Source organism: Chiloscyllium punctatum, chromosome 9, assembly GCF_047496795.1.
Source record: "Chiloscyllium punctatum isolate Juve2018m chromosome 9, sChiPun1.3, whole genome shotgun sequence".
In the NCBI taxonomy this organism is placed as follows: Eukaryota; Metazoa; Chordata; class Chondrichthyes; order Orectolobiformes; family Hemiscylliidae; genus Chiloscyllium; species Chiloscyllium punctatum.
In genome coordinates, this window is record NC_092747.1 from 56,435,173 (window position 1) to 56,453,454 (window position 18,282).

Below are 18,282 nucleotides of genomic sequence, written 5' to 3' on the forward strand. Positions count from 1 at the left end.
TTGTTAGCTTCACATATCATTTGTAGGATATTCAGATTTAAATTGCCAAATGTCTGCCATAAAATGATATCCACCAATTTAACAGAGGCATCAGCAAATTAAAACAAATCTATCCCTATGTTAAAGCGGTGGACAGTGAGTATCAAATGTTAAGCAATTTGATGGGATTTAATGACGGGGCTAGTCCATTGGCTGAAAAACTAGTGCAAACCCCACATTCCATTTCTCTCGGAGGCCCAATGATTTTCGAAGGTAGGAAGGGCTCTTACCTGGATAGCCTCACGGCAAGTTAGACCCCGAGCTGGGCAAAAAGTCAAACCCTCAAGAGTTACACACTATTCGATGCTCTCCAGTACCGACTATGTTAAGACTTTGATTGACCTGCAACTGAAAAGGTAACCTTCCACCCTTCTCACACAGAGTTTGATTGCTGAATGGGGCTGAGGGTTGGGGAGGGGGAGGTAATTGGGAAGGCATTAATATCTCCACCTCGTACCCTCCTGACCAATTACACAAATCCCCAAGATCCTTCCCCACCCCTCCAAATTTTGAGGAGGTTGATCATGGTTAAATTCCATGCATTGTCACTGAAAAATTTTAATCTAGCATTTTACAAGTCTTTTCATTTTCAACTAAATTGTGGAACTCAGATAAAAAAAGGTCACTTGTGATGTTGAAAATTTATTGTAAATATTAGAAAGAATTGAAATATGTGAATCAGATTACTGTAGGTAGAAAAGAAATATTGTTCAGGTTAAAATAAAGTGGGAAAATGAAGATAAGGCATGAGTCTTTTTGGTTAAGCTATATGTGTTAAGTATTTATTTTCAAGTATATATAATTCCATGAATAAAGTAGAATATGTTGTTCTATTACAGTCAAATTGGTAATTTTCACCACAGTCTGCATTAGCTTAAATTTAAGACATGAGGAAGATTGTTATTTCTCAAAAGTGCTGGCAAATTAATGGTTAATATCAACAATTACTTCCAACCCTTGCTAGTTATTAAAAGCTGTATGAAGGTATAACCTCAGGGTCATTTCCCCACCCCCAACTCTGAAATAAAATTGTCTGTCAAGGAGTTTTAAAAAATGTACTGATTCTATTATTGCAGTTACAAATAGACAGCCACTAACTTAATAAATCAGCAAGTAGTATCAAACATTCTTGTGGAATGATGTGACAAATGCTGACATATAATCTGGAGGAGGCTTTAATGGCCTGAAATCCCCCCTCCCCCATGGCTATGCTGCATTTTTATATAGGAAGTAGGTGTGAAGTATCTGTTCAGTCCAAAGGACACAGGGAGGTAGCTTGGGGTGCTCATGCTCAAAGGGGCACAATATCAGAACAGCTAATCAGTTTGACTGCAAGTAATTACCAATACCATTTACATCTCAATTAATCATAATTGCTAAATTGAAATTCTCCCTTTACAGTATTTAAAAGAGATTGTGGTAAATAATTTAATTCATACATTTCCTGATAATGTTAAAATTATCAGTTGAAACCATAATATTATCAAATAACAAAGCTACAGTCATTAGTTGGGTATCATACCCCAGTGGAAAATGGGATTTACATTCAGTTTGTGTAGAGCTAAATTTATCGGTTAGAAAAAAAACCACAAAATTTTGTTTTGTAACTTTGATCCCTAAAAGAAGCGCTTTCATTCAAAATAAGGCCACACACTCAGAATTTTACTCCACGTGAAACATACAACTTCAAATTAAAGGTAGCAGGAAGATTCTGCTGGTATTCTGCTGCAATATAAATTAGTAATCTTTGTGCCACATGATATAAAATGATACAACTTGAGTCCTTGAGAGCATTCATAAAAACTGTACATTTTTAAAATGAGCTTTTCATGGAAAGTCATGATATTAGAGGTCAGGATTTTAAATGTGAACACATGCTATGAAGGAAGCAGTGCAGGAATTTTAAAAAAAACTTCCTTGTTTTGTTAGTTTAGATTCTGAAAGAAGCTTTTGTGTGTAAAGATGTAACTTGAGTCAGGCCTGGAGCTATGCCCTGTGGTACACAGGCACCTATTTCTGTCCCAGTACCAGTGTGAAAGAAGTTAACAAGCCTTGTATCTCCAACCTGACGCTGGCTTTTGTAAGAAATAATTTTCTTTATCCATGGTGATAAAAAAAATCCTTTGTGCCACTGCACTTTGTTTATTTAATAGGAATGACTGAACACTGCTGATCATGATAACAGATTTAGATCTGTTTAAAATATGATTTTTTTCAGTCATTGAAGCTATATTCAGTGATGTTATTCAAAAATTGCACACTTCATTTCCAATTCCCATCTATTTCCCTCTTGCTGATTTTATTTGTTAATATGGTTTAACTGGCTTCATTGATTACTATGCCACGTCAACAGAAGAGTCGTATTTGTCATTTCAAGCTGAAGGAAACATTCACTTTGGCCTAAAAGGCCAGAATTTTCTGTGCTTTCCGACAGAAGTTACAGGCAAACCATTCAGAGTAGCTTGTTTTGTTTTTTTTAAAAAAGCAATGTCAGGAGAGCTATTAGGCTGCTTATCTGTCTTTTTGCTTTGGCACATGAATACTCCCAGCTCAGCATGCCATGTGTCAAATCTATCATTTGATATGTCAGCAACCATAATTCCCTCTTTTGTCACCAATTTTGACCAAAGGATGAAAAATTGCTGTCGCACACCGGCAAAATTATTGTAGAAAAGGGCAAGTCTGTCTTTAGGTGTAAGCCAAGGTGAAACACAGGGAAACTCTCTTTAGATTAGGTTTGAGCTAACAGAATATTGATCTGTATGCTGAAAATTGTTGATCCCTGGGAACAGGAGATGACAAATGGTAGCAAACAAAAAAAATCGAGTCTCTCCAAGGACATTCCAGATGCACTGTGTTGACTGGAAGTATCTGTTTAGTATTAGTAGAACCTACTTGCCCCCAGCAGGAATTGAACTTGGCTTCTGCCAAGCATTTTTTCTGTCTGTAGCTTTCCAATTCAATCTAATTTCCTCATTGCTGTGTTTAACTTGGTCTTACAGGAGCTCTTTTTTTGTATGTAAATGAAATAAAGTGGATTAATTGGAGTCACCAAAGCAAGATTATTATTAAGAAGGAAGTAAGATCTTTGCGGATTTGAGAACATGTTGGTACTTTTTCAACAAAATGCTAATGATAATTAAAACAAAATGATTATATATTGTTGCACTAAAATAATCAAGAACCACTATTGATTAATGATGCAGTAATTAAAATGTAATTATCTTGCTCCCAGGTTTATCCACTGTTTATTAATTTCAAAAACATATACAGTATAATTTTGCTTAATTTTGACCAGGTGCTTGATAAATACTTAGACATTGGTATTTTGACTATGCATGTGTTATGTGAGTCTTAAAGGATCTGAATTATAGAATTGATGTATCATATTTTGTGTTGTTGCCCAAAATGTCACTGAGCAACTACGCAGTGTTAACATTTGGAACTGACTGCAGCTGTAATCAATTACGTATCAAACAAAATCCTGACCATTTTTAACATAATTTTCTGAATGATGGACAATAAAATAACTAAACATTTGAAAGTAGTACTTACCTAGAGAAAGTGGAATAGTGAATGATACCGCTGCAATATTGCTGTTGGTGAGATTTGAAGAAACGGACATAATGAGGGGAACTCCCATGTGATAAAAATGATTTAATTGGCAGAGGGTAGTGGAAATGACTGTAGATAATCTATTATAGTGATAATGAACTTGTGTATTAATGGCTTAGGTTTGGGGAGATGTTAGCTTATGCACAGTTATGCCTCTAAATTTGCAAAAGATCTGTAGATTTTCTCCCATGCATGTTATTTTTTATAATAATTAGCAGATTGCCTGTAGTATTGTTTACAATGAATTGCAGGATACACTGACTTACAGTAATGATGTTATCAACAAAGTGTGACACACAAAGTGCTGCATAATTTAAATGTGACACTTAAAAAGGAAGTAGGTACTACTCACAAGACTTTTAATATATAGTCAACCATTCCCCTGTAATGTTGCTCATCACTGGACGTTTCTTGTTGAAAGTAAATTTGACACTTTGAGGAAATATGATACATCTATAGGAAGTTTTCTATAATAAAATACATTGTGATGACAGGCTTTGAATGTTGCTGCTTTTACTTGAAATGAAGTCTCAAAACATCTTGCCAGTTTGAATTTAACTATTCAGATAATTAACCATAGTCCACAATTAAACATAGGCACCTCTCTCCTTTAGAGAGAGACAGAAGTAGCATTGTAGACAGTGCAGATTATAGCATAAAATTATAAAGGAATATTGATGGACTATGTGAATAGGCAAAACTGTGATAGATGGAGTCCAATGTCAGCAAGTGTGAAATTATCCATTTTGAATTGGAAAATAATAGATCAGGGTACTGTCTAGAAGGCATGAAGTTAAATACAGTGAATGCCAAAAAGATTGAAGTGTTCAGGTGCATACATCCATAAAATGTCATAGATGGATGCAGAAAATAATCAAGAAAGCTACAGCATACTAGATATAAAGCAGGCCTTTATATCTAGAGGACTGCAATACAAGGATGTAGAAGTATTGCTGGAGTTATATAACCCCCCTACTTTGACCCCACTTGGAGTACTATGAGAAGACGTGGGCACCACACCTTAGGAAGGATATAATGGCTTGGAGGGAGCTCAATGTGGGTTTACAAGAATGATATCTGGACCTCACGGGTCACGTTATGAGGAAAGTTTATACAAATTAGGCCGGCATTCTCTAGAATTTCTTGAGAAGGTTAAGTGATGATTTGATCAAAATCTTCTTCATGTCACCAGGAAAAGAGAGTAGATAAATTATTTCCACTGGTTGGGGATTCTCAAACTAGGGGGCATAGTCTGAGAATTCTAGCCAAAATGTTCAGGAGAGATGTTAGGAAGCACTTCTATGCACAATGAATAATGGATGTTTGGAGCACTCTTCCATAAACAGTAGTGGATTATTTGAGAGTTTAAAATCCAAGATAGATAAATTTTTATTAAGCAGAGAGAAATTTTTGTTAAGGGATACGGGGTCACAGGCATGTATGTGGAGTTGGGCCACAGAGCAGCCATGATCTCACTGAATGGTGGAACATGCTCGAGTGGATGAATGCCCCACTCCTGTTCCTATGATCCGATGTTAATTGACTCTGTGTGGCTTGAGGAGCAACATGAAAGTGTTGACCAATCGGAAGGCATGTCTCAGGGGTCACATTTAACCAATATGTGATTAATCTGTGCTGCTGACATCATACTCTAGCCATCTAGTCAACTGAAGTAACCAAGCCTTCAGTAGATCTTTTCAAGAAGTGGAGTGAGCTGCAGGCTTACAGATTACTGTGTTTTCAGTTTCTATGATCCTCAGAGTATCAAAACATTGAGACTATATTTTATAAAATGGATTATTAAGCTTGTAAGATTGAGTTTGCCATTTCACAAATGTGCCTCAGTGATAATATAACAGCTATACCTCCAGAACACAGGAAAAAGTAAGCTATTTTATTTTATGATGTAGACAGGCAGGATGCTGGAAGAACACAGCAAGCCAGGCAGCATCAGGAAGTGCAGAAGTTGACATTTTGGATGTAACCTTTCTTCAGGACTGGGTGTGGGTGGGGCGGGGGGCAAGTTAGGGAGGAAGGCAGAGACAGGGTAGCGAAGTGGGGCTAGGTGAAGAGAGGTGGAGGGTACGACCTGGTTGCTTAATGGGAGGAATTAATCCAATGAGCAGTGGAAGGAAGAGAGGAGCCATTCCCTGAGTTTACGTTTGGTCTCCATGATGTAGAGAAGACCACATTGGAAGCATCTGATGTAGTAAACTAGGTTGGAAGAGGAGCAAATGAACCTCTATCTCACCTGGAAGGACTGTTAGGGGCCCTGGATGGAGGTGAGGGTGATTGTGTATGGGCAGGTTTGGCATCTTTTCTGGTTACAGGGGAAAGTACCAGAAAAGATGTCAAACCTGCTGGAACACCACCCCCCTCACCTCTATCTAGGGCCCCGAACAGTCCTTCCAGGTAAGATAGAGGTTCATCTGCCTCTCTTCCAACCTGGTTTACTGAATTAGATGCTCCTGGTGTGGTCTTCTTTATTTCGGGAATGGTTCAACAAACATCTCAGCCGGGTCTGCAGGGGCTGACCGAATCTCCCAGTCACTGCCCATTTCAATTCCCCCCAACCACTCTCTTTCCAACATGATATCTTTGGCCTCCTCCATTGCCAAAACAAAACACAGTGACTACTGGAGGAACAACACTTTATCTTCCACCTGGGAAACCTACAGCCCGGACGACTCAACATCGAGTTCTTCAATTTCAAATAATCTCCCTCCCCATCCCCGAATCCCTTCCCAGCCCCTCCCCCTCCCTTCCACTGCTCCCTGCCACCAATTGGATTCATTCCTCCCATTGACCAACCAGATTGTACCCTCTACCTGCCTTCACCTGTCCCCACTTCACCACCCTGCCCCTGTCTCCCCCTTCATCTGCAGCTCCCCCCCACACCCACCCCCAATCCTGAAGACTTTTTACATCCAAAATGTCAACTTCTCTACCTCCTGAAGCTGCTGGGCTTGCTGGGTTTTTTCAGCCTCCTGCCTGCCTATTTGGATTCCAGCATCTCCAGGTTTTTTTTTCTCTAACCAATTTTATTTTACGAATGCAGTCAGGTCTCAAAGGTTTTCTGCTATTCAACAAGATCATGGGTGATCAGTTATCTAGTCCCATCTGCCTGCCATTGTTCCTTATACCTTGGTAGGTTTATATAATCTAAATCTGTCACCCATTTAAAATTTACATTTGATCTTACATCAATTGCTATTCACAGCGAGCTCCAAACTCTTACTATCTTTTTGCACATAGAAGTGTTTCCTAATTTCATTCCCAATATTTAAACCAAAATGTCCCAAACCTGTAGCAATGGTCTGTTCGCATCCACACTTATGTATTCCCACTAAAGCTTTGAAAACCTCAATAAAATGCTCCTCAACATTCAAAATCTCCAGTGCGTGTAATCTCTCCTTGTAAGTTAACCTTGGAGTTCAGAGATATCTTTGCTACACCTACTCTTCACTCCCTCAAGGCCAATATATCATGAGAAGCTCAGAATTCTTCTCAGAATACCAGTGTGGTCAGTCAGGACTTTGTGCAGTGGGAGCATGATTTCTAACCCCTTGTACTCTAAGCCTCCAAATATAAAAGATGCATTACATCAGGTTTCTTGTTTGTTTTCTGTGCCTATTCATACATTATGTCAATTTATGTACTTGGAGCAAGTTACGATTGAGAAGTTTATAAGGTCACTGAAACTTTGCAACTGTAGCTTCAAGGGTTGAAAAATGTGGTGCTGGAAAAACACAGCAGGCCAGGCAGCATCCGAGGAGCAGGAGAATCGACGTTTTGGCAAAAGCCCTTCTCCTGCTCCTCGGATGCTGCCTGGCCTGCTGTGTTTTTTCAGCACCACATTTTTAAACTTTGGTCTCCAGCATCTGCAGTCCTCACTTTCTCCTAAGTGTAGCTTCAAATAAGGTCAGGTGACCTGTTCTGCAACTCTGTCAGACAGCAAACCTCAGCAGTTTGATCGCAGAGAAGGCTATACTATTTTACTGAGATGAAAGCCGCAAGCTAGTTACAGTTGGAGACAATGGCAGTACTTTGAGCTTGCAGTGTGTAGATTGTAATTTGGTATTTAGAGTGATAGCCAAAAAGAAAAGGAGTTGAGGTTAACTTGCACAATAAGAGACAAGAGTATCTCATTAGTAAGAGAGGCTCTTAGGTTGACAAATCAAAATATAGAACTAGTTTGGGTGCAACTAAGAGACAGTAAATAGACAGCTAACTCCCAAAACCTGTCTACTATGTATAAGGCCTAAATCAGGAATATGATTGAATGCTAATCAGTTTCCTGGATGAGTGCAGCTCCAACAACACTCAAGAAGTGTTCATTGGGTACAAAATCCGCAGATTTCCCAGCAACAAACCCAGACAAGCAGACAAAATGCGTCCAGAAACCCTAGCCACTCTCCCCTACTTCAAAGACATCTCGGAAATGACTGCCAGGTTACTCAGACCCCTTGGCATCATGGTAGCCCATAAACACACTAAAACAGCAGCTAATGAACTTGAAAGACCCTATACAGACAATAAGCAAAACTAATGTTACTTACAAAATACTGTGTAAGGACTGTAACAAACACTACATTGGACGAACAGGCAGAAAACTAGCCACCAGGATACATGAACATCAACTAGCTACAAAACAACATGACCCTCTCTCATTAGTATCCTTACATACAGATGAGGAACGACACCACTTCGACTGAGACAATACATCCATCCTAGGACAAACCAAACAGAGACTCACACAAGAATTGCTAGAAGCATGGCATTCCAGCTGGAACTCTATCAACAAACACATCAAGTTAGACTCCACCTATCACCTCCTGAGAAAGCGAACAGGAAATTTCATCATCACAGGAAATTTCATCACCACAGGAAAAGACGTCATCAACCCAAAGAAACATATAAATAGAAAGCAGGAATTATCAACAGTGCTTCACCTGGAGGCCCACTGAAGATGTCAGCTAGTAGGGTGAATAAATGTCTGGAGCAAACCTACATCCAGGTGGTGAGAGCAATTAAAGCATACACTGTTCTCAGCTTTAATAATAGGGGCATGGAATCCAAGAGTAGGAACATGATGTGGAACTTGTACAAGACATTCATTAGACCTCAGCTGGAGTACTGTGTACATTTGTGTGTGCTACATTATAGGAAAATGTGAATACACTAAAGGGATGGCAGAAATGATCTACAAGAATGGTTCCAAGAATGAGAAACTTGAGTTATGAGGATAGACCGAAGAATTTGGGACTGTTCTCTTTGGAGAGAAAAAGGTTGAGAGGAGATTTGATAAAGGATTACAAAATTATGGCTAAAAATAGACAGAGAGAAGCTGTTCCTGTTTGTGAAAGAAAAAAATGAGTGTGCATAATTTTTAAGTGACGTGCTAAAAAATCAAGCATGACGTGAGGTAAAAAAACTTTTTCACACAGTAAGTTGTTCAGGTAAGGTTATTTACACTGTCTAGGAATGTGGTACATGCAAGTACAACTAAGAATTCAAAAGGGCTCTGATAATTATTTGCATTGGAATTGCATGCAGAAATATGGGGAACAGGCAGGAGATAGAGAATTAACCCAGCCTAGTACTGTGGATGATGAATTCTTGGAGTGTATATGAGATGGGAATCTGAAGCAATTTATTGAGAAGCCATCTAGGGACTGGGCTATTTTGGAGTTAATGTTGTATAATGAGAAAGGACTTTTAACATGCTGGCTGCAAATGAGCCATAGGGAAATAGTGACCACAATACAATGGAATTATGTATTAGGTTTGAGTGCAACATAGTTCATTCAACTATGAGGAGCAGGTTGACTATAGTGGATTTGGAAACTACACTAAGAGATTTGATGAAAGACAAACAAATGTAAATATTTAAAGAAATACTATATGATCGACAACAGAACGTTCTTCCGTAGGAAGTGGACTTCAATTTTAAATTGGAACGAACTTCAAAGAAGTCTTGGAAGTCACTTTAGAACACATTTATGATTTTTTGGTCAACTTTTTGAATTTTTCTGAAAGACTTAAAAAGTGATTACATCTGTCATTGGGAAACTCTTAGCGTTTACTGTAATGGACGAAACGGCATACATAACCTAATCAATCAGAAAGACTTCATGTTGGGCAAATCACATCTGATGATTTTCAGTATGGAAGTTTGAGGAATGGCAACTTGTAAATAGTAGAGTGCTATCGGGAAGAGTGCTGGGGCTACAGTTACTTTATTTTTATCTATACTGCAATAGAAACGGAAACATTGTCTGTGGCTAAGTCTATAAGTGATATCATGGAGTTAGTCACACTGGAAAAGATAGCCCCCAAACTGTCTGAAGCTGTCTGCCCCATTGGAACCAGACTCTTCCATGGTGCTCAACTGTGACAATGGGATATGTGAATATACAGATTAGTTGTAGTAAGCCAGCCACTCCCATGAATCTGCTCCACCATTTGATTTATGACCGAAAGTACTACAGATGCTGTAAATCAGAAACAAAAACAGAAGTTGCTGGAAAAGTTCAGCAGTTCTGACAGCATCTATGAAGAGAAATCAGCTCATGTTTTGGGTCTGGTGACCCTTCCTCAGAACTCCTCAGTTCTGAGGAAGAGTCAATGGACCTGACACATTAACTCTGATAATGTGACCTGCTGAGCTTTTCCAACAGCTTCTGTTTTTGATTCGACTTATGACATCTAATTGAATTTCACCCTCGACTCCACAGTTCCACATGCCGCAGTGCCCTATAACTCCCTTGTTGTGTCAAGAAGTTATCTCTGCCTTTGAAACATTCACTGATTCTGCCTCCAACAGTCTGTGGGGAAGAAAGTTCTACTGATTCTTGATCTGCTTGATCAAGACAAAAGATATTCTCATATTCACCTCAAATGTGAGACTCTTTTTTAAAAAAAACTGTGGTCCCTAGTTGTAGTATCTACCATAACATCCTTTCATTTTCCAGCCTGTCAAGTCCCTCAGGATATTGTATGCTTCGGTAACAACACCCAAAAATTATTCTTTGAAATTCCAATGCATTCAGGTCCAAATCTGATCAACCTTTCCTCATATGCTAACCCACCCTCCCAGGGGTCAGTCAAGTGAACCCCTGAACCCTCTGAACTGCTTTTCATACAGTTATGTCCTTTCTTGAATAAGAAGACCAGACATTTTTCAGAGTACTCCAGATGTGATCTCACTCATGCCCTGTATGAACATAGCATATTCCATTCCATTCTATTTGCCTTCATTATCATTGCTAAAACTGCTCTAACTTCAAGATTCAATTGGAATTGAAGAATAATGAAGCTGTGGTATGCAGTGGCATATACCAGGCATTCTTTCCCAGCCTGAATAAAAATTAAGCTGCATTTGTAATGGCGGTCAGGTGAAGAACAGATGAAGGTGAACATTGAAGGTTAGGACAAAGAAACCTACACCTTTCATTTAAAGTATTTGCCTTAAAATATAGAAAATGTATTAATGCTCCCTATAGGTGGTTTTGAATTCAGATTTTTAAAAAAATACTTAATGATCAGTGCAGGCACAATGTTCAAAAGGATGAAATAATCTGGATGATGGTAAAATAATCTGCATTACTGAATTACAACTTCTTCATCATTCAGATTAGTTAATGTATTAGATTAACTTTTGTCATGTGAGAACTTCTTTTTAAACCAAAGGTTAGTCAGAAATCTCAGAAGGAACCTAATTTTTTTGACTAAATTGGAGTTGAGCCAAGATTTAGGGGTTTGTCACTGCAAGGCCTAGTGAGTCCTCTTGCCTTATCTTGCTAACATAACTCATAAATTATCTAAGATGTACCAATAGCATCCCTCATGATTTCTGCCCCCATCTTATCAGGTGCCATAACAATTCACTACTCAGCAGGTATCCCAGAATTCATAAGCATCCTGTGGGACCATTCCATCTTTAAAAATCTATTCTGCACCCAGACAAGCACTCTAAGCCTTTGGCTGTCCTTCACCTTTGCTGACATTTGCTCCGGACTTAACAGACAGGTGGAAATTGACACTGCATTGTGGGCAGGGTGCTGGAGGTCCTGTTGGACAGGATGATGTCAGCATGAGAATGCCTCCTCTTCCAGGACTGTAGTGGAGGCCTGTGTGCCAGACCATGTTCTGAGGTGCCTCTTTGGTGAAGACACTCATGGAAAATTACCCAACACTGTAGGAAGAAAGTCAATGTTCTTCTCCATTCTGCTGGTGTAAATGCCACGATCTTCTCTCCAAATCTCACGCTCACTCTCTCTCTGCTACTGTAAGCATCTCCTATTATAATTAATAATGTTCTACCTCGGTCATTACTGCCATTAACATCTTCACTACACAATCTAACCCACTTCATACCTGACACCAGGAAACACTTATAATGTGTATACACTGGCTTATAACTGGGTTATACCAGATATCAGCAAGCATGAATCATTACATGATCATACCGGACTTGAAACATTAACACTATTTCTCCCTTCACAGACACTGCTAGATTATTGAACTTCTCCAGCACTTTCTGTTTCTATTTCGGATCTCCAGCTTCTTAATAAATTTGCTTTTATCTGTCATTAGATACATTGGTACATGAATTAAAACTACTTTCAGGTCTCAGCCGTATTGGTTTATAAATAGAACCGTCATGATTTATGCTGGTGAAGAGAACATAAGGATCTTAGAAAGGGATAAAGATAGGTTAAGTGAGCAGGCAAAGAAACAGCAAACGTGCAGGACAATGAAGGAAAGTGTGGAATCGTTCATTTTGGCGAAATTTTTTTTTTAAATTATCTAAATGAGAAGAGATTGCAGAGCTTTGAAATTCAGAGATATCTAGGTGCACTCCTAGTGCATAAATCACAAAATGTTAGTATGCAGGTATAGCAAGTGATCAGCATGAGTCACAAAAAGCGAGCATCCAAGTTCAGTAGATAATGGAGAAAGCAAATGAATGTTGGCTTCCATTTCAAAGTAAATGGAGCGAAAAAAATGAGGAGTTCTTGCTAAAACCATACATGGCACTGGTTCTGACCACAGCTGATCTGCTCCTTTATCTATGGACTTTCATTGCTTAAGTATTGCTTTATCTTACAATTGATTATACCTGCTCTGTAAGGATAGATACCTAAGTAGAACATATAAAAGATTGTAGAAAAATTAATCTTACCCTTATTTGCTTTCATAATACAGTTTGATTTTCCAAATGCATCCATCCTGAATTTAAAAATGCTTGAAATCACATGCGTACACATCTATATGCACTTTTATCTGTATCTGAACACGTGGGCATTCTGCTGTACTCAGGAATATATGAATGCACAACCATATGAACCAGGAGCAGAAGTAGATAATTCAGCCCTCTAAGCCTGCTCTGCCATTCAATATAGCCATGGCTGATCTGCTTAAGCTGCAAACACTTCCATATTCCTGACAACCTGTAATTTCCATTCCTATCAAGAATTTTTAGATGGTAACAGGACACTCCATCTTATAAATATTCAGTGACCTTATTTCCATTATCTTCTGTCACAGAACTTTCCAAAAAAAATTACCCTCATCTTAATCATAATTTTAAAACGATTGCACCCTATTTCTGAACTCAGGGAATATCCTTTCCACCTCCACTTTAACCTACTCATTCCAGGTATCAATCTAGTAAACCTCCTCTGAACTATCCCCATTGCATTAATCAACCTGTTCAGACATGGTATGGCACACCTCTAGAACAGGTTGGATTTGAACCTGGACCTTCTGGTCCAGAGGCAGGGACACTACTCACCATGCCACAAGTGCCCTCCTCATACATTTTTATCTTTCCTTAAATAAGGAGACCAAATTGCACTCAGTTTTCAAGATATATTCTTACCAATACCCTGTATAACTATAACATAGCATCCTTACTTTTATGTTTACATCTTCTTGGAACAAAGGATAGCGTTCCATTAATCTTTTTGATAAAATGTTATACCTGCATGTGAACTTTCTCACTCACGCACTACAATACCTGGATTACTCTGCACCTCAGAGATCTGCAGTCATTTTGTATTAAAGTAAAACTTTGCTTTTACATTCTTCCCAAGAGAACAACTTCAAGTAATACTGCATCTGAGATTTTTGCTCACTCACTCAACTTACCTATAATCGATCTGCAACTTCCTTATCTCATCTTCAGAACAAGCTTGCCTACTAATGCTTGTGTTTTTTTGCAGATTTATACCTTTACTGGACTTATCTAAATCATCGATGTAAATTGTAAACCTTCGAGGGTACCGCACAGATCCATGAGACCCCACTCGTCACATCCTACCAACTGATTACCATATTTTATTTCAAGGGTTAACTCAAGAAGAAATTAATAATCTGGTGATAAAATACATACCAGTTCCCATTGTGCAGGCCACATTGGATCATTGAACTGCAGAGCATCTTTATCTTCTTGTTCTGACTTCAACACATTGAAGATTGCTGCGGGAATAGTATCATGCTTTTCTCGATCTGGAAACCACACAAATATATTAGTTATGCCTCTTATATTGGGATTCAAGTTTAGCAAATAAATGAGTTTCCCAAATAATATTGAAAATATTTTAATGAACTGACACATTTCTACTGAAATTAAAATGTCCCAGAATTTCAAAAATATCACAACTTTTCCACTGGGCAAACATACAAAATAATTTTCTTTCATGATATAAACTAGAAAGGTCAGTGTCCTGTTACCATACAAATGTTGAACATGCTGGTATCAATTCCCTGCCGGCATTTTAAAAAAATGAGCAGTAAAATTCTTTCACTGTAAAAGTTTTGGGAAAAAAATCTGTCATTTTGGATGCTATTATGAAAGCCAGCATTGATTTTTTTAAGGCAAGTTGTAGTTAACTAACGATTGAGTTTAACGATTGGACATAATGTCGATTCTCCTGTTCCTTGGATGATGCCTGACCTGCTGCGCTTTTCCAGCAACACATTTTCAGCATATACATGAATAGGAAAGATTTGGAGGGGTATGGGTCAGCAGCAGGCAGGTGGGACAAGTTTAGATTGGGATTGTGTTCAACAATGCACTGGTTGGACCAAAGGGTCGGTTTCCATGCTGTCTGATTCTATGCCTCTACGTCTCTGTGAGGTAACTGGGAGAGTTGATATGGTGTTTATAGTCTTCCAAAATTGTTTTCATAAATTACCACTTAATAGGCATGTCAGCAAGCTTAAAGGATAAAAAAGGGACAGTGGCAGCATGGATATGAAGTTGGCTAAAGAAGACAGAGCATAGGATTGATTGGCTGCTTTATGAATTGATATTCCGTCAGGGTCCAAGAACTTAGATTTGGGTGTATTTGGCTCCATTTCAATATTTGCAGATGATAAAAATATGCAGGTGGTGTATTTAAACTGGTGTTTCAGTTAAACCCATATTAAAAAAAAACAAATTAAAGCAGTGTCTGTTAGGTTAGTAAGTGTATGCCTGTGAAAGCTGGCACTGTTCTAAATTTCATCTACTGATTTGCAAGATAAAACATATGGTGAATATGGTCACCTGAAAGTTGACGATTAAGAGCATCAAAAAGAAAAATCAGGTTGAAGACTACAATTCTAGTAGTCATTGTGAAAAATGACAGAGCATGTGTGTACATTGTTCAGGCATGCTCACCCACCCAATTTCAAAGAGTCTCAACCATATGATCAGTGTAAGACTAAAGTTCACATATGTACATGGGCTGTGTGTCACCAAAGTGAAAGCAAGTCATATTGGATGAGAAATAAAATCAGAAGGAAAGTACTTTGAGAACTGAAAACCCAATGGTTGGATGCTGAAGGAGGTTTGGCATTCCTCCTAGCGTTCTTGGATGCAATTTACAAGAAAGATAATCTGTGGAAATGGCAATGAGCAACAATAGAACACAAAGGAGGTCACATATTCCAACAGGATCGATCACAGGCTGGTAGAATGAGTAGGCATGTGATTGATGAAATTTCATGCAAAGCAACATTAAATAGTTTTTTGAATGAAGAACGAGCCAAAGCCAAAGCAGTATAAGGTAAACAGTGTGATTCTACAGGGGGTGCAGGACCAGGGAGAACAGGGGTAAATGAGCACAAATTGCTGAAGATGGCAGATTGAAAAATCAGTTAAAATTTATATAAAAGGTGACACAAAAGGTGCGCAGACATATTTTTGCTGAAGTTATCCTAGATCTCTAACTTTTTCTGAAAGTGTTGAAATCTACAATTACCACTAGATTACATAAAATGATGGGGTCTTAAATTATTTTTCTTCCAATGTTTTTCATCCATGCCTGAAGACGCAGATTCATGCTGCACTGAACTAGAAAGTATTCCATCACCTTAGTAGTTGCTCTCCATGTCAGTAAACAATTTTACTATCCAGGCGCAACCTGACTTCTGGCCTCACTAACATCTACACATATGCTTTCCCTAAACAGAGTCCAAAGAGGAGCAGAAGTACTGAATAATTTTTACCTGTTCTCGCACTAGGTATACAGTTAGTCACTAAAGTCTCGTTGGGATCAGGCTAGCCTACGTGCTAATACCATTCACCTTCCATGGCTCCATATGCTTTAATAATTTCCTCTTTCATAGAATGTTATGGGGTCAAGCAGAAATGAACAAAATGAGAGTTCAAGGCAAGAATACAGGTCTAGTTGCTTCTCTAACCTGCAGGTTCAGAGTTCACATTTAGAAATAAATATCAAAATGTAGTGTAACAGGGATCCACAGGGGTGATTTCCTGGTGATTATTTACTATTCATCTTGTCTTTTAGACTTTAAAGACAATGTGAATAACAGTTGATCCCTATTTTTGTATATTTACTTCTAAGTTTATATTTACTGGTGAGATGCATTAAATATTAGTAAGGTTTATTCATAGTAGTTGGGTTTATTAATGTTGGTAAACTTTAATTAATGTGTAAAGTAATTTGAGCAATAGGATTATCGATTCACAGACCAATGGTAGACCTGCTTCAATTTTGAATGAGTGCATCCTGTCTATACAGAAACTCAAGGATACTTTCCATGTCTTGGATAACCATTTCTGTAAGAAGCATGATCAGTTGCAGCAAGCTCTGGGTTTCAAAAAAACTTCCACAGTAGTTGGCATTACTGTAATGCATCCATGAAGTTGAGAACTTCAGGGATAGCATGTTCATAAATGTGACCACCCTGCAGCTTAAGAGCTGAGAGAGAGATGGAGAATGAGTGACTATCAGGAAATCTAAAAAGGATAGGCAAGAAATGTAGCAATCTCATGAGTACCACTGCAGTCCAACTGGTAATTTGATAAGAGTGATGGTTCATTGTTGATTGCAGCTAGAAGGGTGTGGCATCATGAATGGATTAGCTCTACAAATGGGTACATGGAATACTGCAAGCGCAGTGTGATGGGTAATTCACCAGTTACAGTGATAGAAGCGTATTCCTGCAGACATAAATCCAGGATGGTGTATGGCCTTCCTTGTTTGCCTCAAGAACGTCACTGAGTGGCTGCAAAGGGCCCTAGGTGAGGCATGAGATGCACATCAATCAATAGTGATAGTGCATATTGGCTTCGATGACATTAGCAGAAAGAGGGATGTGGTGCTACATTCAGACATCAGGGAGTAGGTAAGCAATTAGTAAGTAACACCGCCAAAGTAGTAATCTTCAGATTGCCCCCCAGTTGAGCAACAAGTAACCATGGTATTAGAATGATAAAGTAGATGAGTAAATGGCTGTAAAATATATCAGGGGAGTGGGCACTTTAGATTTTTGCAATATTGGGTGCGGGCTAGATAGCTTGCAGGAGAACAGAGTCAGGCCAGATTTCCTGCTGGGTGATTTAAATTGGAAGGAGTTAAAAACTTAAAAGTTAATATTAAACAAATATTTTTACACACTGAGTACAGAGAGAAAAATCATTCTCTATCATTGTTGTATCTAAATGAATAAGTGGGGTCACAGTAAAGCAGAAAGTAAAATCTAAACCAGGGTTACCCTGCTTGTACTGAATGCATGGAGTGTGTAAATGAGATTCACAAGTTGAGGTAGAGATTGTCATGTGGAAATGTGCTTTAGTGACAGCAACAAAAAACCTGGGTCAAAGGAGTATTGAATAGTCCTGGATACAGGATGTTGAGGAAAAATAGGAAACTAGGTAAACAAGGAGAGTTGACAATATTGATTAAGAAGAGCAATGCAATGCTGGAGAAAGTGATGTGACTCAGAGGGCCAAAGGATAGAAGCTATTTGACTAGACCTAAGGAACAAAATGGATACAATTACATTGCTTGGTGTAGTCAAATAGCAACAAAATAATAGCATGTAAATGAACAAATTTGCAAAGAAATTACAGAGAAGTGCAATAATTATGCAGTAGCCGTAATGGGAACTTTAATTAGCCATCTATAGACTGAGGTAGGAGTTGTAAGTGCAGAGAAAGGCAGGAGTTCCTGGAGTGCTTCAGAAAGACTTTCTGCAGCAGTATATGTCAGTCCAAAAAAAAAGGTAGATGCTGCTTGACCTGGTTCTTGGGAATGAGTGGAACAAGTCGACCAGGTGTCAGGAGATAATTCAGGATAGAGTGGTCATATCATAAGACTTAGGGTGATT

At 38.5% G+C, this 18,282-nt stretch overlaps 1 protein-coding gene across 2 annotated transcripts in view; it reads right to left on the reverse strand.

The window, feature by feature from the left end:
* Window positions 1–18,282, reverse strand: part of LOC140481424 (PC3-like endoprotease variant B) — an 865,619-nt gene that overhangs the window by 472,797 nt on the left and 374,540 nt on the right. For both annotated transcript variants that reach the window (XM_072577588.1, XM_072577587.1), the window contains exon 5: window positions 14,054–14,169. In XM_072577588.1, coding sequence (XP_072433689.1) covers window positions 14,054–14,169 — 116 coding nt within the window. The remainder of the gene's footprint in view (window positions 1–14,053; window positions 14,170–18,282) is intronic.